General features: G+C 36.9%; 1 protein-coding gene across 4 annotated transcripts in view; it reads left to right on the top strand.

The window, feature by feature from the left end:
• The window catches only part of LOC149840880 (Tetratricopeptide repeat (TPR)-like superfamily protein), a 71,838-nt gene extending 51,129 nt beyond the window's left edge, over nucleotides 1–20,709 (top strand). For all 4 annotated transcript variants that reach the window (XM_090003423.1, XM_090003424.1, XM_090003421.1 and 1 more), the window contains one exon: nucleotides 20,232–20,709. In XM_090003423.1, the coding sequence (XP_089859549.1) occupies nucleotides 20,232–20,486 (255 nt within the window). In that variant the 3' untranslated portion in view covers nucleotides 20,487–20,709. The remainder of the gene's footprint in view (nucleotides 1–20,231) is intronic.
• The last annotated feature ends 2,830 nt before the right edge of the window (nucleotides 20,710–23,539 follow it).

Raw genomic sequence — 23,539 nt, 5'->3', positions numbered from 1 at the left:
TGGGCACAACTTATTACAAGGATTGAAATGATCATCATACCCCTAATGGGTATTTACCTATTACATTATTATAACTAAAATATATATACATATGTATGAATATATATATATATATGTACAATATGAACCAAAAAATATATATATATATATATATATATATATATATATATATATATATGTATGAAAATACATACATGTACAACTTAACACAAGCAAGGTTACATTTCTTGATATATAAAGTTTTTCATTTTTTAATTATGACATCTATAACCTTTTTTATTTTTCCCATACTCAAGAAAAACACATTCAATGGCCTTATGTGAAAATTTATCATTTCTTTCACAAAGCACGAAACCCTTACAACAAAAAACTCAGTATTTTCAAATCCGGTTCAATATCAAAAAGCTTTGCTAACGAAAAATATTCTTCAAAGTGAAAGATGACATTTTATTTATCAAATAGACTACAGTGAGAGTGGATTTGACCCAAAAGCTTTTAGGAACATTTTTTGAAATAAGTAATGTTCTAGTAGTTTATATGATGTGTCCATGTTTTCTTTCGGCAAGGCCATTTTATTGGGGGGTTCTTGGGCAAGATCTTTAATGTAAAATTTTATTTTCTTTCAAATAACTTTTGAACTTATATGATGAAAACTCACCTCTCGAATTTGATCGAGACATGAATATTAGTTTGAAATTGATTTTTAATCAAATTATGAAATCCTTTAAAACAAGAAAAGATTTTCGATTTTTGCCTAAGAAAATACACCCAAGTATATCTAGTATGATTGTCAATATGTATAATATAATAGGAGAATCCTTCTTTAGACATGATCGATGCGGGTCCCTACACATCTTAATGCACCAACTCAAAATCTCTTTTAGTCACATAATATTGAGAAGGAAAAGAAAGAGTTTTCATTTTTTCAAGTATACATTCTTTGCATACAAATTCTTTCTCATTACAAACTTTTTGCAAAAAGGAAACAAGAGAGTTTTGATACACTTGGACGGCCTAGTCTTCTATGCCACGTTTCAATATCTTTTTTTGTGGCATAGTTACAAAAAGAGTTCCTAGGAATACATAAAAAATTCATATAGTATAAATCTCCTCTTCTATGGCCCTTTCCCAATTAGCTTTCCTCACTGACAATCTTGCACGAAACAATTCTTAGATGAGAAGGAGATTTCATACTTATAATCGGATATTTGATAAATAGAAAGCAAGTTCAAATTTAATTTAGGAATAACTTAAACTTTTGGAACAACAAAATTTTTGAAATCATTTTTTAAATCACCTATGCTTGTGATTTCTAAAGAAGTGTCATTGGGAGATTTCATACCCATGATCGGATATTTGAGAAACCGAAATCAAATTAAAATTTAATTTATGAATAATTCTCTTCTTCTATGACATTCCCCAATTAGCTTCCCTGATTGGCGATCCTGCACGAAATAATCCTTAGATGAGAAGGAAATTTCTTACCCATGATCAGATATTTGATAAATCGAAAGCAAGTTCAAATTTAATTTAGGAATAACTCTAACTTTTGGAACAACAAAATTTTTGGAATCATTTTTTAAATCACCAATGCTTGTGACTTCTAAAGTAGTGCCATCAGGAGATATCATACCCATGATCAGATATTTGAGAAACTGAAATACAAACAACAACAACAACTACGCCTTCATCCCAAAACAATTGGGGTCGACGATATGAACCAAAAAAGAAAATCATTTTGGGTCTTCCACATGAATCCTTCTCCTCCAATCATTTGTATCCAATGCCATGTCCTCGGTGAGGTTCAAAGCATTCATATCCTTTCCTATCTTCTCCATCCATGTCTTCCTAGGCCTACCCCGACCTCTTTTAACTAATATATTTTCCCATTTCTCCATCCTTCTAACTGGAGCATCATTAGGCCTTCGTCGAATATGTCCAAACCACCATAAACGATTCTATCTCATCTTATTGTCAATGGGTGCAATGCCTACCTTCTTACGTATCTCCTCATTCTGAATCTTATCTTTTATTGTATTTCCACACATACGCATCTCAACTACACATTTTTTGAATATGAAGTCTCTTGGCAGCTTAACATTCCGTACCATATAGTAAAGCGGGCCTAATAGTCTGTTAAATTATATATCTAATCATTCAATGTAATATATATATTTTATATATATAAAGTAATACATATACATATATTAATATATATGTATATGTATCTACTTATTATATATATAAAATATATATTTCTGTTTTGTTTAGCCGTAGGGGTAGATTAGTCTTTTTCTCCATTTTACGCACATTCAATTTATGAATGTGATTGTAATTTATTTTCTTTTTCTTTTTCTTTTATTTTTTATTTTCTTTTATGTAAAGTACCAAAAGGTACCTTGGGGGCCCACTAACATAGACGTTGGGCCCTCTCCAACGGTCACATTTGTGACCGTTGGAGGGGCTCCAACGTCTATGAGTGGAGCCCCTCCAAGGCCCCTCTTGTGTTGTTATAAATAGGGGTTTCACCCCTTTGTATTTTTCATGGCTTTGAGTCAAAGCCCAAGTTCTCAATAAATCGATTCCATTGTTTTTATGCCTTTGTGCATTTGTGAGTTATTTGTGGATTGTGCTTTTTGTGCACAAGTGTTCTAAAGTGTTCTTATTGTGCTTTCGTGGTGGGTTTAATATCAAGAATATTAAGGTCTTGATATTAGTATCTTATTAGAGATACTTTCACATGGTATCAGAGCCTCGTTGGAAGAAAGATGATCGTGCATCTCGTCTCTTGTGAAGTACCTCGAAAAACGTGCCCTCAAGCTAGTGAAGTTTTTGAGTGAAGCATTTACTTTGGGCAATATTTTAGAAGCAACTTTTGTCAAGAAAAGGTTGAAAATCCGTTAAGGTACGCATTATTTTTCATCTTCTCTTCTCTCTAATGGGTGAAAAAGACTCCCATTTCTCTCTTGGGTTTAAACTTAGTGGTTCGAACTACCATGTTTGGGCCGGCAATATGGAAGCCCATATCAAAGGGAAATGCCTTTGGGGTTACGTTCAAGGCTCCATATCGGAACCCGAACCCAAGCTTTCTGCTATAGAGAAAGGGGAAATTAAGATTCTAGAAGGAGAAGATAGACAAAAGGCCTTAGAAGAATATTCCAAAAGGCATGATGAGTGGGAAATGAAGAACTTCAAAATATTGTCTTGGATTTTTTCGTCCGTAGAAACCAAGATCAATGCCAACATCATTAAGTTTAAAAGGGCCTCCGAAGCTTGGTTATACCTTGAAAAAATGTATACTTCAAGGGACTTGTCTCACAAATACTATCTCCAAAAGAAAGCCTTGACTCTTCAACAAAATGATTTATCTATTCGAGAATATTTTGCCAAATTGTCATCTATTTGGGACGAGCTTGTCATGCTCGAACCAAAATGGAGCGGAGAAGCTATTGAATTAAGACACAAACAACTACAGGAAGATCGATTTTTCAACTTCCTAAATGGTCTTAGACCCGAATTTGAGCAAATTCGGTCCTCTCTTCTATCGGCTTTCACCTCCCCATCTATTGAAGATGTCATCACCAAGCTAAGTGGTGAGGAAACACGTATGGGGATTAGTAAAAATAACCCAAGCATCCTTGCTACACCTTCTCAAAGTGACTATGAAGTGGTTAATGCCGTGTCAAGACCCGGAAATAATTTGAAGACCTACAAACCGCCGCATTTCAAAAATCAAGGGCAAAATGATCGGTATGGCAAGAGAGATTATAGCAAATTAACTTGCCATTTTTGTAAAGAACCGGGACATGTCACACCCAATTGTCCCAAATGGAAGAAATTTCTTGCCGCGGCTTTAGCATCCCAATCGGAGGAACGGCCTTCAACTTCGAATGAACCTCTTTCGCTTCATCAAATTATGGATGCTCTTCAACCTCTTCTCAAAGGAGGCATTTCTGGAGCCGCTATGTCATCCTCTTCCTCTCTTGGTAAGACATCTTGGTTACTTGATTCCGGTGCTTCGTTTCATATGACTCCAAGCTATTGTTTTCTTTCTGATTATTCTAAAAATTGTCTTCCATCTTTTGTCTCAACGGCGGATGGAACCCCTCTTGAAATTAAAAGAATGGGCAATTTTGAAAAACAAGACTTTTTTATCCCAAAAATTCGTCTTATACCAAAACTAAACTTAAATTTACTTTCCGTTTCTCAACTCTCGGACTGTGGTTGCGATATAAAATTCTCTTCTAATAAATGTTGGATACAGGATCGCCAGTCCGGGAAATTGATTGGGGAAGGCTCTAGGAGAGGAGACCTCTACTATGTTGATTTTCTTAAAATTCCCAAGAATCAATTTTGTAGTGTTGCTCAAAACAAAGATATTCATGTATGGCATAAGAGATTGGGTCATCCCAACATTGTTAAAATCTCTTATTTGCCTTTTATTAAGCATCTTTGTAATGAAATTTTTGTTTGTAATGAATGTATTCTTGGAAAAATGAGAAGTCTTCCTTTTCCTCAAAGATCCATGTTTACAACAAAACCTTTTTAAATTGTTCACTCCGATGTATGGGGTCCGGCTCCAGTGATATCCAAGGGAGGTTTCTCTTACTATGTTATCTTTGTGGACGATTTCACTAGGTTTAGTTGAATATTCTTTCTTAAACATAAACATGAAGTTTTTTCAACATTTAAAACATTTCATATGATGGTTTTAAATCAATTCAATGGAAATTTAAAATTTTTTAGATCCGATTCGGGTGGTGAATACCTTTCCAATGAATTCAAAAGCTATCTTGAAAACCATGGAATTCTACATCAAAAGTCTTGTCCCAAAACCCCCCAACAAAATGGGTTGGCCGAACGAAAACATAGGCATATTATTGAAACCACATGAACTTTGCTCATTTCCCAAAATATTCCGAAAAAACTTTGGGCGGAGGCCACTCTTACTTCTATCTATCTCATAAATAGACTTCCATCTAAAAACTTGGACAAGATTTCCCCATTTGAAAAATTATATGAAAAAGAACCTGATTATAGCAGGTTAAGGGTTTTTGGATGTAAATGTTTTGTCCTTACTGATAAAAATAACAAACTCTCTCCTAAGGCCATTCCTTGTGCCTTTCTTGGTTATTCTGAAACTCATAAAGGTTTTCGCTATTATGATGTTAAGAATGATTAACTATATGTTTCCAGAAATGTAAGCTTATTGGAAAATGTTAGTGGTTTCGAAAAACTTGAAACCAATGACGAGAATATTGACTTTTTTTTTTGTTTGATTTCTTAACTGAAGATGATGATACTAGTGATGATGAAACTAATCAAAATGACGAAACTCATTCTGATCAACACATCAATGAAGAACCACATAGAGATCCTATAACCTACTCTCATAGAGATAGGAGTACTTTTAGAAGTGCCCTCGAAAGATATGATAGTGAGTCTATCCCTCCAAGTGAAGGAAATCTTCGTAGAACCGAAAGATCAAGAAGTCCTCCTTCTAGGTTCATCTCATATGAGTCTTTTTCACCAAAATATAGAGCATGTCTAAGCGCCATTCACTCGTACATAGAACCTAGGGATTTCGAGGAAGCACGAAAATGCCCGGAATGGATAGTTGCTATGAATAATGAACTTGAAGCCCTAAAGAAAGCAAAGACCTGGGAGTTTCAAGACCTTCCTAAAGACAAGAAAGCAATAGGGTTTAGATGGTTATTTAAAGTCAAAACTAAGAGTGATGGGTCTCTTGAGAGATATAAGGCCCGCTTAGTTGCAAAAGGATATGGTAAAAAATATGGGATTGATTATGAGGAGATTTTTGCCCCCGTTGCTCGGATGGTCACCGTTCAATGTCTTATAACCGTTGCTTCTATCAATAAATGGAACATCTATCAGATGGATGTTAAGAATGCGTTTTTAAACGGAGATCTAAACGAAGAAGTATATATGGATGCTCCTCCTGGAATGGAATATCCTAAAGGAAAAGTGCTTCGTCTTCGGAAAGCACTTTACGGTTTAAAACAAGCTCCCAAGGCTTGGTATGATAGGTTTAACTCCATAATGTTAGAAAATGATTTCTCATCCTGCTTTACTGATACTGCTTTGTTTGTTAGAAAATCTAATGCAGGGATTGTCATTCTACTACTTTATGTGGATGACATGCTTATAACTGGGAGCGACTCTAAAGGGATTAAAAGTATAAAGTCCATTTTAAAGGATAAGTTTGAAATGTCTGACTTATGCTTCTTAACTTATTTTTTGGGTATTGAGGTAGCTTACTCTCATAGAGGATATTTTCTATCTCAAACTAAACTTGCATCTGAGATTATTGACAGGTCCGATATTACAGATGATAAAGTTTGTGAAACTCCTGCTATAGTAGGAGCTAAAATGAAGATTGATGATGGTGTTCCCCTCTCCGATCCTACTCCATACAAGCAACTAGTAGGATCGTTGATGTACCTAAGCATCACCAGACCAGATATCTCACATACGATGCATACGACAAGTCAATTTCAGCATGCATCAACTTCTGTTCACATGGGTGCTATCTTACGTGTCGTAAGATATCTAAAGCACACTATTAATAAGGGAGTTTTTTTGTCTTCTTCTTCTGAGTTAAGATTAATTGCTTATACTGACTCTGATTGGGGAGGTGACCCGAATAACCGTCACTCCACCACTGGTTTTTGTGTATTCTTAGGTGACTCTTTAATCTCATGGAGATGTAAGAAGCAGCAAAAGGTGTCTCTATCATCAACTGAAGCAGAATATCGGGCCATGGCAACTACTACCATGGAAATTGTTTGGATTCATCAGTTGTTGGAAGACATGGGGATCACTATTGAAGGGCCTACCAAGCTTTGCTGTGACAACAAAAGTGCGATTTATATTGCTAAGAATCACACTTTTCATGAGCGGACCAAACACATAGAGATGGATTGTCACTACGTTCGGGAGGCGTACCTCAAAGGAATCATTGACCTTCCATATGTCACGTCCGAATATCAATTGGCGGACTTCTTCACTAAAGCCTTGTGTGCTCCGCGTTTCAACTTTCTTCTTAGCAAACTCTCGGTCATCCTGCCCTAGGTTTGAGGGGGGGTGTTAAATTATATATCTAATCATTCAATGTAATATATATATTTTATATATATAAAGTAATACATATACATATATTAATATATATGTATATGTATCTACTTATTATATATATAAAATATATATTTCTGTTTTGTTTAGCCGTAGGGGTAGATTAGTCTTTTTCTCCATTTTACGCACATTCAATTTATGAATGTGATTGTAATTTATTTTCGTTTTCTTTTTCTTTTATTTTTTATTTTCTTTTATGTAAAGTACCAAAATGTACCTTGGGGGGCCCACTAACATAGACGTTGGGCCCTCTCCAACGGTCACATTTGTGACCGTTGGAGGGGCTCCAACGTCTATGAGTGGAGCCCCTCCAAGGCCCCTCTTGTGTTGTTATAAATAGGGGTTTCACCCCTTTGTATTTTTCATGGCTTTGAGTCAAAGCCCAAGTTCTCAATAAATCGATTCCATTGTTTTTATGCCTTTGTGCATTTGTGAGTTATTTGAAGTGTTCTAAAGTGTTCTTATTGTGCTTTCGTGGTGGGTTTAATATCAAGAATATTAAGGTCTTGATATTAGTATCTTATTGGAGATACTTTCACATAGTCGTCCTATAAAACTTTCCCTTCAACCGCAATGGCATTCTACGATCGCACAACACTCCAGTTGCACTTTTCCATTTCATCCACCCAACCTTTATCCTATGATTTACATCTCCATCAATTTTTCCATACTTTTGAATGATAGATCCCAAATATTTGAAACAATCATCCACCGGTATTTCTTGCTCACCAAGCTTCACTACACTCCCATCACTACTTCGTTGCTTACTAAACCGACATTCCATATATTCTGTCTTACTCTTACTCAACTTAAAACCTCTTGCTTCCAATGTCTGTCTCCATAATTCTAACTTAGCATTAACCCCAGCTCTAGACTCATCAATCAAAACAATATCATCAGCAAACAACATGCACCACGACACTTTTTCTTGAATTGATCTCGTAAGCTCATCCATCACTATAGCAAATAAGAAAGGGCTTAAAGCAGATCCTTGATGTAACCCAACCGTTATAGGAAAATTGGTTGTCACCCCTCCACAAGTGCGAACATTGGTTACTATTCCTTCATACATATCTTTAATTATACTAATGTAACACCTTTCTTCATCATTGTCCACTAGAGAACGTCCCTAGGTACTCTATCGTATGCCTTCTCCAAATCATTAAAAACCATATGCAAATCTTTGTTCCTCTCTCTATTTCTCTCAATAAGTTGTCTAAGAAGATGTATAGCTTCCATAGCTGATCTTCCCAGCATAAAACCAAATTGATTCTCCGATATCATGACAACCTTCCTCAACCTAAACTCAATTACCCTCTCCCAAAGACTCATGAGTTTTATACCACGATAGTTTGTGCAATCTTGTATATCACCCTTATTCTTATATAGAGGCACCAAAGTACTCTTCCTCCACTCATTAGGCATCTTATTTATTCGCCAAATCTTGTTAAAAAGATTTATCAACCATTCTAAACCTTTCTCTCCCAAGCATTTCCAAGCCTCGATAGGTATACCATCTGGACCAACTGTCATTCTTGATTTCATTTCTTCAAAGCCTCTGCAATTTCTTTCTTTTAAATCTTACGCATGAAGTCACGATTCATCTTTTGAAAAAGAATGGAGAAGTCTCCGAGATCCTGAGCATGACTTTCATTAAATACTTTATCAAAATAATCTTTCTATCTCTCTTTAGTCTCCTCATCTTTGACTAAAACCCTTTGCGTTTCATCTTTGATACATCTAACCATACCCAGATCCCTCGATTTTTTATCTCTCATCTTTGCAAGCCTATAAATATCCTTCTCGCCCTTTTTGGTATCAAACTTGTCATAAACCTCCTTATATACCTTATCCCTCGCGTTTCGAACTACTTTTTTAGCTTCCTTCTTTGCTATCATATACTTGTCCAAATTTTCATTATCACGACTCTTACTTAGTTTTCTATAACACTCTTTTTTAACCTTAATAGCTAATTTGACATCCTCGTTCCACCATGATATATCCTTACCTAGCGGTGCATCGCCTTTAGACTCACCCAATACCTCCTTAGCCACCTTTCTCATGCCACCCGCTATCTTATTCCACATTGATTCTGAATCCTCCTCGAGACACCAATCAGCTTCCTTAACTACCTGCTCTACAAACATACATTGTTTAGCTCTTTTCAGTGCCCACCATTTAATTCTAGGATCTATCCTATGTCTATCTCTTTTGCGATATTGTGTAATTCTAAGATCTAAAATTAAGTCTCTATGTTGTGTAGCTACACTTTCTCCCAGTATAACCTTACAATCGATGCAACAACCCCTATCTCTCTTTCTAAGTAGGGAAAAATCTATCTGACTCGTATTAACCCCACTTTTAAACGTTACTAGGTGAGATTCCCTCTTCCTAAACCAAGTGTTTGCTAAGATCATATCATAGGACAAACCAAAATCTAAAATCCTTTCTCTTCTTTTGTTTCTTTCTCCTATTCCATAGCCTCCATGGATATTCTCAAATCCATCCCTACTAATGCCTACATGTCCATTAAGGTCACCACCGATGAAAAACTTTTCTCCGTAAGATATCCCTTGTACTACTCCATCTAAATCTTCTCAAAATTGATTCTTAATAGAATCATCTAAACCTACTTGAGGTGTATACACACTAATAATATTAATATTATCTGTACCTAATACTAATTTAATAAGTAAAATCCTTTCGCCCTTCCTACGGATCTCAACTACATTATCTATAAACTCACGACTCATAACAATCCCTACTCCATTCCTATTCCTGTATACCAAATCTTATATCCCCAAGGTTCTATCACTTTTGCTTTCTCACCTACCCATTTGGTCTCTTGTAGACATAAAATATCAATCTTTCTCCTACACATAACATCTATTAACGATTTGGTCTCTTGTAGACATAAAATATCAATCTTTCTCTTACACATAACATCTACTAGCTCTACCAACTTACCAGTTAAAGACCCTATGTTCCAAGTGGCTAACCTAATTTTATGGTCTTATTTGAGAAACTGAAATCAAATTCAAATTTAATTTAGGAATAATTCTAACTTTTCGAACAATAAAATTTGTGGAATCATTTTTTAAATGACCAATGCTTGTGAGCGACACCAGAAGTGGAAGAATGTATTGCCTCCAAGTGTCGTTATAGAGCCGCGACCAATTGTGCAATTGAGAGATCTTTAAGTTCTCCTCCTTTGTTGATATCATTGCTTACTTTGGTGGAGTCTCCAAAGGAAGCCCACCTTTAGCTTTGGGCAAGCCGGCTTTATGTGACCCGACTCATGGAAAAAGTGAAATAAGTTTTATAAAACCTCCATTGTTTTGTCTTCCAAAATGTAGAGGTTTATATGTTTTGATAGTGGCATCGGGTTTGGAGGCGGGAAGAACAGTGTCACTAGCTTTTTCTTATCATCTTTCAACCTTCTTTTCTCCATGCTCAATTCAGTAAGGTTTCTTGGAGAGAAGAGATTTTGGATTTATGGAGCATCATCATCCTTACTCATTCGAATTCAAGCCTTAAACCATTGAGGAACATAAACAATTGCTCACTCTTTAGTTGCTTGTCTAAGGCGAAGATCCTCGGTGGTCTCCCACTTGTGCTCCAAGACGACAAGTTCCCTCCATAGAAAGGTCATCTCGTTGTATTAGTCTCGGATAGACTTGTCACCTTGTTTGAAGGACATAATCTTCTTATGAAGGTTCTATTAGATTGGTATACAAGAAATAAGGAGAGAGAGAGAGAGAAAGAGAGAGAGGGAGAGAGAGAAGTCACAATGGCTGGGGCGGCACACACTGCTCGACCACCGAAACCCTAAACATTAAAAGGTAAAAACATGTACAACGATATTACAAAAATGCCATTAATGAGGTTATATGGCATGTGTTCATACAATATGCGTATGGATCTGGATCCAGATCCATACGCATATATCCATATTGTATTCTAACACCCTCCCTCAAGTTGTACGTGATTTTGGAGCATGTACAACTTGCTCTTCAATAGCCAAAATTGACGTCCTGTTAATCCTTTGGTAAACAGGTCTGCCACTTGATCTTCTGTTCGAACATGACGTAGTTCTATCTCCTTCATCTCGACTTTATGCCGTATGAAATGTTGATCAATCTCAATGTGCTTCGTTGTGCTATGCTGGATAGGATTACATGCAATGTTTATTGCGCTTTGATTGTCACATAAAAGAAATGATCGAATAATTGTCTCCCCAAGATCACTCAATAAGTGTCTAATCCATGTGGCTTCTGCCGTGCCTGCAACCATCGATCTGTATTCAGCCTCTGTACTCGATCGTGCCACTGCCTTTTGTTTTCTGCTGCTCCAGGACACTAAATTGTGCCCAATATAAACACAATATCCAGAGACAGATCGTCTCTCATCTGGATCCCCTGCCCAATCTGTGTCTGTATAAGTGATGAGTTCATGTCCTCTATGCAGATTATCGTTCTTGCGATAAACAAGTCTGTCTCATATAGTTCCTTTTAAATAGCGTAGAATGCACTTCACAACTTCCATATGACCCTCCGTTGGAGCATGCATAAACTGGGATACCTGATTGACAACATAAACTATATCAGGTCTGGTAAAGGTCAAGTACTGTAACATCCCCACGAGACTTCTATACGTTGTAGGGTTGACACAAAGATGACCATCTTCAGAGCTCAGCCTTTGATGTAATACACTAGGAGTGCTGACTGGTTTGCAATTCGTCATCCCGGCTTTTTCCAGAAGGTCGAGAGTGTATTTTTGTTGCATGAGTGTCAACGTGTCTTGTTGTCTGTCAACTTCCACACAAAGAAAGTACCGCAACTCCCCTAAATCTTTCATCTTGAAAGTTTTCATTAAAAACTGTTTCACGTCTTGCACATGACTATCTGAGCTCCCAGTGATCACAATGTCATCAACATATATAAGAAGAAGTATAACAATGTCCGCCTTTTGGTAAATAAAGAGTGAGTGATCCAAAGAGCATCTTCTAAAACCATAACTCTGAATCTGCATAGAGAAACTTTCAAACCAGGAACGGGACGCCTGTTTCAACCCATACAGAGATTTCCTTAGTTTGCACACCCAGGCAATAGGATCCTTCTCGGCATAACCAGGTGGTTGCTCCATATACACTTCTTCCTTTAAAGTTCCATGCAAAAAAGCATTTTTAACATCCATCTGGCTAAGGCTCCAACCTTTATCAACTGCTAGGGATATGATGATACGAATAGTACCCATTTTGACTACGGGACTAAAAGTTTCGTAGTAGTCTTCACCATATTGTTGTGTGAATCCTCGAGCAACAAGTCGCGCCTTATATCTGTCAATACTTCCTTCAGGCTTATATTTTATTTTATAAACCCATTTTGAGCCAACTACATTCTTTCCTTCTGGCCGAGAAACTATTTCCCAAGTCTGGCATTCATTAAGAGCTTCCATTTCTTCATTCATAGCTTCAGTCCAATGACGGGATTGAAGAGCTTGATTAAAACAAGTGGGTTCATCCTGTTTTGTGAGCTGAGACACAAACAACTGGAAATCAAGGGAGAAGGTCTCATAACTCACCCATCGTTGAATAGGATGCTTAATGCGTGACGACCTTTGAGCCGAAGCATTGGCGATGCTTTCCTTCACATTCCTCGGCTCTGTATTTTTGTCTCGTCTAGTGTATATCTGCCCAGAGAAGCGTTCTACTGGGGGTGGCTCAGCTGGAGACTCAACTGAAGATAATTCAACATGCATTTGTGAGTCATTCAACTCCCTACTCAAGCCGAAGGAAGGACAATTTGTCTGACATGTTTCTCCTGTATTAGCAAAAAGATCTGCGCTCATCCATGGATCATATACTTCTAATTCTCGAGATGGTAACGCTGCAGAGTCATTGACTTGAAAATTTCCTTCATCAAAAACAACATTCCTGGAGGTCCTAATACGTTTTGTAGTAGGATCATAGCATCAATAACCTTTGTATTCATCTGCATACCCAACAAATCTGCACTTGACAGCCTTGTCCTGAAATTTATTTCGCAGAGATGAATCAACATGTACATAACATACACAACCAAAAACACGCAGCTCATCGTAAGAGGGATGTTGCTCGAATAAAGTATAATAGGGAGATTTCCGATCCAAAAGTGTCATAGGAAGACGATTTATGATATGAACAGATGTATGAAAAACTTCTGTCCAGAGACTAATGGGCATATTGCTGTCATGTAGCATGCTCATTGCGCTCTCTACAATATGCCTGTGTTTCCTCTCCGCAACCCCATTTTGTTGAGGAGTATGAGGGCAAGAAACCTGTCGACTTATTCCTTTATCCCGAAGAAAGGCAATAAACTCGTTCGATGAATACTCTCCTCCACCATCACATTGTAAATGCACAATATCACAAGCAAACTTTGTTTTGACCATCGAATGGAATTCCCGAAATATTTGAAAAACTTCATGCTTGTGTTTTAAGAAATATATCCAAGTATAACGGGAATAAGAATCAATAAAGATAACATAGTAGCGACTGCCAGAAAGAGAAGGAATAGGTGCGGGTCCCCAAACATCAGAACAAATAATCTCAAATGGCTTTGAAGCTCTTTTATTTATAATATGAAAATGAAGAACATGACTTTTGCAGAGTTCGCATGAAGAACATTTATTATTATTATCAAAAAATGAACATAAACTAGACTCTGGAAGGAGACCATCAGATACAAGGTTTTCAACGAAACCCCGACTACAATGTCCCAAACGACTATGCCAAATATTTGACTTATTACAATGAGATGAATTAAAAACTTTCAATGAAGGAAAAAACAAAGACTCTGAAGGTGAAGACACTGAAGAATGCTTGGACGACTTCAACTGGAGAACTGGGACTGAAGATGAAGACACTGAAGAATGCTTGGACGACTTCAACTAGAGAACTCGGACTGAAGATGAAGACACTGAAAGAACCTCCTTGAAGACGTACATGTTTCCTTGTCGCTCCCCCTTAGCGAACGTCTCCTTCATTCGTAGATCCTTAACATAAACAGAAGAGGGAGTAAATTCGACGAAAGAATTCATATCGTCAACACGTTTAGCTACAGAAACAATGTTCTTTTTAATATTAGGAGCAAGAAGGACATTGGACAAGTGAAGTGAGGACTTTGACATAGGGATATGTGCACTGCCAGTATGACTAATGGAGTGATAAGTTCCATCTCCCGTAACTATACTACCTTTTTCAAAATAAGGCAATAAGTGAGATAACTTACCCGCATTACCCGTAACATGTGTGGCGGCACCTGAATCAACATACCACTCGCCTTGTTCATTTTGCTTGATCGTCATCTGTGACAATGCTGATAACAAAAGTTGTTGCACATCTGTGGATGGCCCTTTTGTGTCCATAGGAGTAGCTGATTTATGCTCAATTTTGTTTATTTTTCCTCTATTCTGTAGATTAAACCAACAATCAGCTTTCACATGTCCTATTTTGTTGCATAAGAAACAAGTGGGCACTCTCCTCTGATTTCCTGTATTAAAAACCCCTGAAATATTAGGTGTAGGCAAAATACCACATCCTCCTTGCCCAAAACGTCCGCGGCCTCTGCCTCCTTGATGCCCTCCATTCCCTCGTCCAAAACCTACAGAAGTGTCCATGGCCAATACTGAATGAGGACGAGCAAATTCATTTCCTTCTGCCCGTTGTTTCATAATCATCTCATGCTGGAGAAGCTTCGCTTGAAGATCGTCAAAAGTGGGCAACTGCGGAAGGCATGATAAAGCCGTGGTAAGCATGTCAAAATCAGGACCCAATCCATTGAGAAGTTGTTGAACTTTATCTTTATCTGCAATAACACTTCCAATAACCGCCAATTGATCGGTAATACTCTTCAAGCGGCCTATGTATTCCATGACTGTCATGGAGCCTTTCTTCAAACTTTGAAATTCATTTTTTAAGTACATAACTCGGGCTTCTGATATCTGAGAATATGTCTGAGACAACTTACTCCATAGATCAGCCGCAGTGCAATCATCTGAAAGAGTAACCAACACTTCTTGAGAGAGTGTTGACGTAATATAAGCAACCAAAGACTGATCCCGCTTCCTCCAAGCTGTATACTCTGGATTCTTAATAGAAATGGTAATTGTGTCACCCTTCTCATCTTTGGTTTCCTGCAAAATAAGTCGTGATGGTATAGGAACTAAACCATCCAGATGTTCATCGAGATCCTGACTCCGTATAAAAGGAAGGATTTGCCTCTTCCAAGTCAAAAAATTAGAATGAGTAAGTTTTTCTGTAACGAGCTGACTCAAGAAATTTGCAGAGGGACCGAATGACGAATGGAAATCCATATCAATGGGACAATGAATAAGCAAACAAAACGAATGGAAAGAAACAAACAGGTTTGAGATCACTTAATCAAGCAGGAGAACCTCAACAAGACATGTACCTGTGCTACCGATATCTGGAAATAACCGCCTTTTTTTTTTCAGTTCAGAATCGAGATTGTAAACAGTTACAATCTGCCTGTAGGCGTTGCACAGGGGACACTAAAATAGCAATAAAGGAAGAATTTCTGGAATCAATAAAAAATAAAATGAATGAAACTGACAGACGTTGCACAGGGGACACTAAAATAGCAATAAAGAAAAATTTTCTGGAATCAAAGAAGTTCTGGAAATCAAAGAATGAATAAAAAGAATAAAAAAATTTCTGGAATCAAAGACGATTAACAGATGAAGAAGATAAATGATTAACAGAGAAGATGAAGAAGATAAATCATTAACAGAGAAGAAAAGATGGATGAGCACGCTGAAAGGAAAAAGGGGAAAAGGAAAGTACCAACTTTCAGATAAAAAAGATGATCACGCTGGGACCTGTCCACGCTGGGGTTGCTGTTCACGCTGACGAACCACGAGATGATCACGCTGGAACTTCTTCACGCTGGGGTTGCTGTTCACGCTGACGAACCACGAGATGATCACGCTGGGAGCTGGGGTTGCTGTTCACGCTGACGAACCACGAGATGATCACGCTGGAAGTTCTTCACGCACAGGATTAACCTGTGTGCTCTGATACCATATTAGATTGGTATACAGGAAATAAGGAGAGAGAGAGAGAGAGAGAGAGGGAGAGAGAGAAGTCACAATGGCTGGGGCGGCACACACTGCTCGACCACCGAAACCCTAAACATTAAAAGGTAAAAACATGTACAACGATATTACAAAAATGCCATTAATGAGGTTATATGGCATGTGTTCATACAATATGCGTATGGATCTGGATCCAGATCCATATGCATATATCCATACTGTATTCTAACAGGTTCCACCAATGCGCCATGTCTTTTATATTATACATATCCTTTAAGAACTCCCAAGCTTCCTTGGCCACTTTAAATTGGGTCACACTACCAAGGATGGAAGCATCTACGCTACTTACAATCTATGCAATGATTTTTGCATTGTCCATCTACCATTCCATGTGTCTTCTTTCAAACTCAAGAGTGGCGATGGTCTTTTCCTTGTCTTCAAGGAACCTCAAGTTCCCATGCACAATCTTTGTGAATGAGAGTTGTGGTTTCAGGCAATCTCTCTCGATCTACTTGATGAGGCCTTTGGATAATGTGATTCTCCATAGTAAAGACCCAAGTACAATAGTTGGATCCATTCAATTTGATGGGCATGACGTATACAAATTCTTTCTCCATAATGAACGAGAGAGAAATATGATGGAACGAGAGAGAGTTGATGAAGATTCAAAGTTATGACACATTCTCTAAGAAGCTCGATAACCACGAAGGTCCACCAATAGGATTAAGAGCCTATTGGCTCTGATACCATGTAATGAAGAAAGAGTGCATGCACAAATCCAATGGGATAAAGCACATAAACTAAGGGCTAGAACAAACACTCAAGATCACACACAAGCTACTAATGGGTTTCCTGAATATAGGAACCACGATTTCCATTATGGGGAATCGAGATTCCCCTACTTGGAAAACTTGATTCCCCTTATTTTTTGCATGTGATTTTTCAGTTTTAACCTTTTATACTTGTGTTTTGACCAAAAAGAAAAAAGGAAATTTGCGTTTTTAAATAGAAAAAAGTACTTTTACAAAAAAGTTATAAAGAGCGCATTTGCGCTGGGGTTTAGGTTTTTCTTCTCTTTGCAAAGGGCCCCGACTCTTCTCTCAATGAGTTGGCTTCCACACGGTCACTCCCAACACTTAGATTATGGGGTTTTTTACAAGGTTCGTAGTTACTCCCTCTCTCTCTCTCCTAGTTCTTTTTTCTGTTCTTTTTCTTTTTTTCTGTTCTTTTTTCTATGCTTCTTTTTACCTGTTCTTCTTCTTCTCCTTTTTTCTGTTCTTTTTCTTTCTTCTTCTATTTTCTATTCTTTTTCTTCTTTTTTCTGTTCTTCCTCTTCTTTTTTCTATTCTGCTTCCTTTTCTTCTTTTTTATATTCTTCTTTTTCTCTGTTATTTTTTGCTATTTTTCTTTTTTTCTGTTCTTTTTCCTGTTCTTCACTTCCCTATTTTTCTGTTTCTTTTTCAATTTTCTTTTTTCCTGGCATTTTCATTTGCTTTCATCTGATGGAAACAAGAAAAAAACAAAAAATGTGAGACATCAACGTTAGAATTATGATTAAAATTGAATTAGATGAAAAATTCGTGCATTTTTTTGTATTTGGTATTCTGGTAATTCAAAGTTCAAAGCTCAAAGCTCAAACTTCAAAACAATTTGGCATGGTCAGCAGATGCTAAAGTTGAGATTGGGAGTATTGGGACCAAAATTTCAGTCAAAGATATAGAATATGAATTTTTATTTATTTGTACTAAGTCAGACATCATGATACAGTGGAGTATGTTACTAGCTATTCATTGATGTACCAAATGCTTGCAAAAAAGATGCATCTTGTTAAGCTATGTCACATAGGTGCTGGTGTGGATGCGGCGATGCGGCACTTTAAAAAAAACTTGGGTGCGGGGGTGTGGGGAGGGTATATATATATATATTTTAACAGTTTTAAGTTAATACTAATGAAATAAAAATAATTATCATATCATCAATTCATCATGCAATAAATCAAATTAACAATCTACAATTGTTATTCATCATCAATACACACACACACACACGTGTATGTGTTCATTTATGTATTTATATATATAATATAGATACAATTGAACTTGGTTAAGGTTAACTGAATCTACTTTTGGACAGAAATGGACCTCAGTGAGGTTGACTTCACATGACACAAAGGAAGCCGTGTCCAAGCATCGCACCCACATGGGCGCGGGTGCGATGCGGGTGCAGTGCCCTGTTAGAAGAGTCTGTATTACATAGTTGTTAAGTGATTGCACATATGATTCAATTTTAAGATTAATGGTTATAATGCTTTTGATTATTCATGCTTTCCTTTATCAATGATAACATAAGTTACATGTTTGATTAAGTTGGAAAAATATAAATACATATACGCTTCTCCTTTCGCTTCCCATTCGGTTCCCTCTTCATTTCCCTTTCAAATCCTTTTTCGCTTCTGGTTCAATTCCTAAGTGACTTTTGGTTTGATTCTCTTGTTGCTTCTGATACGATTCCCGGTTTGCTTCCAAGTTCAACGCTTCCTACTTTCTAATTTTTTAGGAGTGTCTCACTTTCCGCTTTTGCTTCCCGTATCGCTTCTTGCTCTACTTCCTTGACTGACAACCTTGGTCTAGCATGACCTAAACTTGGTGAAACTCATACAACTCAGCTTAATTTTGTCCAGTTGTCTGTGTTTTCTAAGTCATGGTTGGGTAAGAATCAGAATCCTTTGAACTACTACTAAAGTGCGAAGCTGAAAAGTCCCTGAGATTATGTCACACAAACACTTCACTTAGCATGCATATCTCATTTCAACACGATATGACACTTCGACACTTCATGGGAACGACACTATACTTCATGGGCACAGTCAAACCAGTTTCACACAGTCAACATTGTGTCATTTAACTTTATCTATTTTCTTTTCCTATTTCATATTCACCTGATTTTTTTTCTTTTAAAATTTGTCATCAATTATATTACATTTCATTTTCAATTTACTTTCATTATTTGATGTTCCTAGTTATAGCAATTTAGAATTGTTGTTTTATACAGACACACACATACATACATCTATGTGTGTGTGTAGCCCTGTCCTTGTATCCTAATTATTGAAAATTATCGAATTGTAACAAGTGAATCCCCATTGTGTCCCGCTCCCGCATCTGTATCCATGTGACATAGCTCTGTGATGACCTTGGAGTGCTAGAGATGAAAGAAAACAAGTTATTGGGAAGCATAAGATGAATCCAACTGGAAATATTTGAGAGCATGAACGCAAATCAGGTGAACAATATAGAAAACCATTATAGATGCCAACTTGTAAGGAAAGGTAGATGAGATTACAAAGGAGAACATGCCTTGAAGTAAGTCTGTCTTGCTTTGAGGGAATCTCAATCCTTTAAGGAGAAGCAATATCTTCAAAACAATTTCCAAGTATGGAAAAATTGATCCGAAATACTGTGCTTTTCATTTTGAAGTACTTGCTCTTTGATCTTGTTCATGTTTGTGTGAGATATTTTTTCTATTCTTAGGAGCACTTTGTTGTACCAATGCAGCAGCTGCAATACTATTAACACTAATGTTGCTTTGTACCTGCTTATCCTTTGTGCAGAAAAATATTACTTGTCATAATTGAAACCATGTATTTGCATCAGACTTGCTTCCATTCTAAGTTCCTTTCCTTCGTTCTTCAACACCAAACCGTTGGGGCTATGTTGATTATATTTTCTGAAACTTCGACTTTTTGCATTCCCCTTATATCCAGATAGGGGTACAAAATACTGACTTTTTCATGGGGTGTCATGGAGATATCTGGGATCATTGATACAGCTGTGCATCATAAGATGCTCCTCTAAACAAAGATTCTGCTGTCTTGGCCCGGGGGAGTAAACTGGGAGTATTGATAAGGTCTAGATTGATGTGCCATGCCACTAAGCCTAGCCTTACAATTTTGATGTTGTTAATATGTGCTTCTATTTATGCAGTATTATTACATCATAAATGGGGAGGAGTTCAGCAGGCTTGTAAAAGATTATATCCGGTTTCTTTTTGTGCGAAGAAAAAGCATCCGGCTAACACGAGCCATGGATAGATGGGAATCATTCCTTGAAAACTTCAATAGTAAGGGAGAAGCCAGGAGTGATTGGCTTGAGCAGGAAATTCTTGCAACACCAACTTGGTGGTATGATCCGGAATGGCAAAACCAGGAAAAGTTGCGCCGGAGAATGTCCTCTTCATAACTTGCTTTCTAGTAGATTTTGAATTCTCTTAGTACATTGCAAATCTGGATGGGGCTTTTGGTAGGCAAGTTGCCAACTTTTTATGCTTAAAGAATTATGTTTCAAATTTCACAGTCCACTTTGCTTTTTTCCTTGCCATTTTCTAAAATCATGTGGAACCTCCCATTTGATTGTGATCGCTGAAGGTTTCGTAATGACTGCGCATGAAAACATTAGTCACTCCTGTAAAGGACTATGAATTCATGTAAGATTGAAAAGCGCATTGGCATCATGTTCAGATATTTTTTGTTGCACTTGCTCCCTAACGAGGCATGTAGCCTTAAACCCAAGATTGTATTTTAGCATAAGGTGGCACACTGGCATAGAATGCTGTTTAACATGAAAACAGTTGCAGACTTCAGATAATCACACTGTTGATGAAAGGTGGCCAAGATCCAACCACCCATGAAGTACTGACCAAGCCCAGATCTGAAACCTGATTCAGATGGCTACTTTTCTTTCCAAGATTTACTTCAGATCCTTGCTGTTGATGAAAGGTGACCAAGATCCAACCATTCCTCGGTACTGACTCACCCTTTGTCTAGGCTTTATACCAAAATCTGTTCATCTTCATTCATTTGGCAAGCAAACGTGACTTCGCAATAAGCTACAATGGGCATTACGATTTTCTGAACTGACATGGTTTTATGCAAATGGTACTCAAACAGGTTAGTTAGCCTTCTGAGCCCGGTTAGCCTGAGATACGTGCACTTAGTAAAGATTTTGAAACTAGAATGCATATATAACACTGGATGCTCAGGTCGGACTAGTGTAAACTGTTGACAGCATGCGCGATCAAAGCCCCACATTTTTCTTCTGCCCAAAGGGCCTTTAGCGGCAGTCACCACCGCTGCTAAAGCCTTTGCGAGTGGCTGCATGTCTGCTTGTTTGATGAGAAGTATAGTTGTCCAATGTTACTCCTATATATATATATATATATATATATATATATATATATATATAAAGAGAGAGAGAGAGAGAGAGAGAGAGAGAGAGAGAGAGAGAGAGAGAGAGAGAGAGAGAGAAGCTCGCAACAGTGGATGAGCAAATCATCTACTTTTATCGTAACATTATCTGCTCCTGATCGTGCATGGATCAATGGCATACACTTTTTTTTTTCAAAAAATGACTACAGGTAATTTGATGTTTTTTTTTTAAAAACTATAATTTTCTATATTCTCTTCATGTCTAAAATTGTAAATATTTGAATTAAAAAAGACTTTTTTACCCTTTGCATATGCGAACTTTTCCTATATATGTGAACTTTCTTTCAAAAATGTGATTCTTTTTTACAGAATATTTTTTATTATCATATCTTTATCTCTTTCATTAGATGTCGAAAACTTGTGTTTTTATAGTTATTCGAAAGCTGAGGCACAAAACTGTAACTTTCATATTTTGAGTGAGATCAGAAAACCTCTTTAGTGTTTTCATTTTTAAGTTATAAAAATAGAATAGAAACATGCTTTGCACCCTTAAGGGTTGTGCATTTTTTGTTTCTTCTATGCTATTTTTTGGCTACTTGCAATAGAAATTGAGAAAAAAAGATCACCTTGATCAAGACATAAGCTTTCCACTGCCATCAAGATCACCTTGATTTGTTGGAAAGAAATGTCATATGAAAGATAGACTATTCTTCTTAAACATGCAAACAACGAACATAGGCAAGGATGAAAAGTCTACATAAAATATATAGGCGAACTTGAGGAAGTTCGCATAAAATATATGTAAACTTTCTCAAGTTCGCATAAAATATATGCAGACTTTCTCAAGTCTGCCTATATTTTATTCGGACTTCTTCAAGTCCTTATATATTTTGTGCAGACTTGAGGAAGTCCACATATATTTTATTCGAACTTGAGGAAGTATGCATAAAATGTGTGGACTTCCTCAAGTCAGCATAAAAATATATGGGGACTTGAGGAAGTCCACATAAAATATATGCAGACTTCCTCATTGTGTTTAAGTTTAACAGGAAGTTTCACAAAAAAATGTGCGGACCTCATTTTATGCAAAAATTATCTTTAGCAACGGTTGCAGTCACTAAAGACCTTATAATCATATTGTGTTATAATTGTAAGGCCTTTAGTGCAGCCACGATTGTCGCTAAAGGCCATATGAGCGGACGTGCAACACGTCAGCTAGTCCGACACAATAACTTTTCGACGATACTCCTGGTTCTCTCTATATATAGAGAGAGCTTGGATTGCTGAGAGCTCTCAAGTACATACTTAATTAGCAAGGTTTGTGGCATCAGAGTCTTATCTGGTCCTGCAGGCCTAGGACTAAGGCCAATCATGGGTATAAAATGATCGTACTGTACAAATAATTTGACCCAATTCTCTAAAAACCTTATAATTTTTTATATTCTTTCGATGTTCAAAATCACAAATATCTAACATCGTTAGAATTCTTTTACCCTTTGGAACTTCGAACTTATGCCTTATTGCGATGAAATTGTATTGTCTGTCAACTAGTTTCAACTCTCACTTAAATCTAGAATCGCAGGTTTTTTATGTGGAAACTCATACCTCACGAACTCGCATAAATTTATTTGTGAATTTTTGGACAAAGAGGCACTCATGAACATATATCTTGTTCATTTGTTATTTTGTAATAATCATTGATTAAATTGAAATTGCTACTATATATGAATGCAATTAATTAGTTTGTCATGTATGGGTGAAACATGTAGAAATTCATTGCAATTGATTGATTTCATTGATTAAATTGATATATATATATATAGTAGAACGTAGGTGCTTGAACGTTAGGTGGTTGCGATACATGCTTGATGAGTTTTTTAGTTTTTTTTTGTTTTGCTTTTAAATTCTGACCATACAAATGTGATCTATGTACTTGACTTTATAGGGATAAGCTCTTGAAGTCTTCAATTTGACACATGGTCCAAAATCTTTGTAAAATTTTAAGGCCCCAAATATCATTTTTTTCATTGAAAGTACATGATCCAAGTGTGGATTCCTCATAAATCGACCATGCCAACCACTATATAT

Source organism: Nuphar pumila, chromosome 4 (assembly GCF_984573655.1).
Source record: "Nuphar pumila chromosome 4, dmNupPumi1.hap1.1, whole genome shotgun sequence".
NCBI lineage: Eukaryota > Viridiplantae > Streptophyta > Magnoliopsida > Nymphaeales > Nymphaeaceae > Nuphar > Nuphar pumila.
Note: the sequence above shows the minus strand (reverse complement) of the source record. Positions and strands in the feature narration are given on the sequence as shown.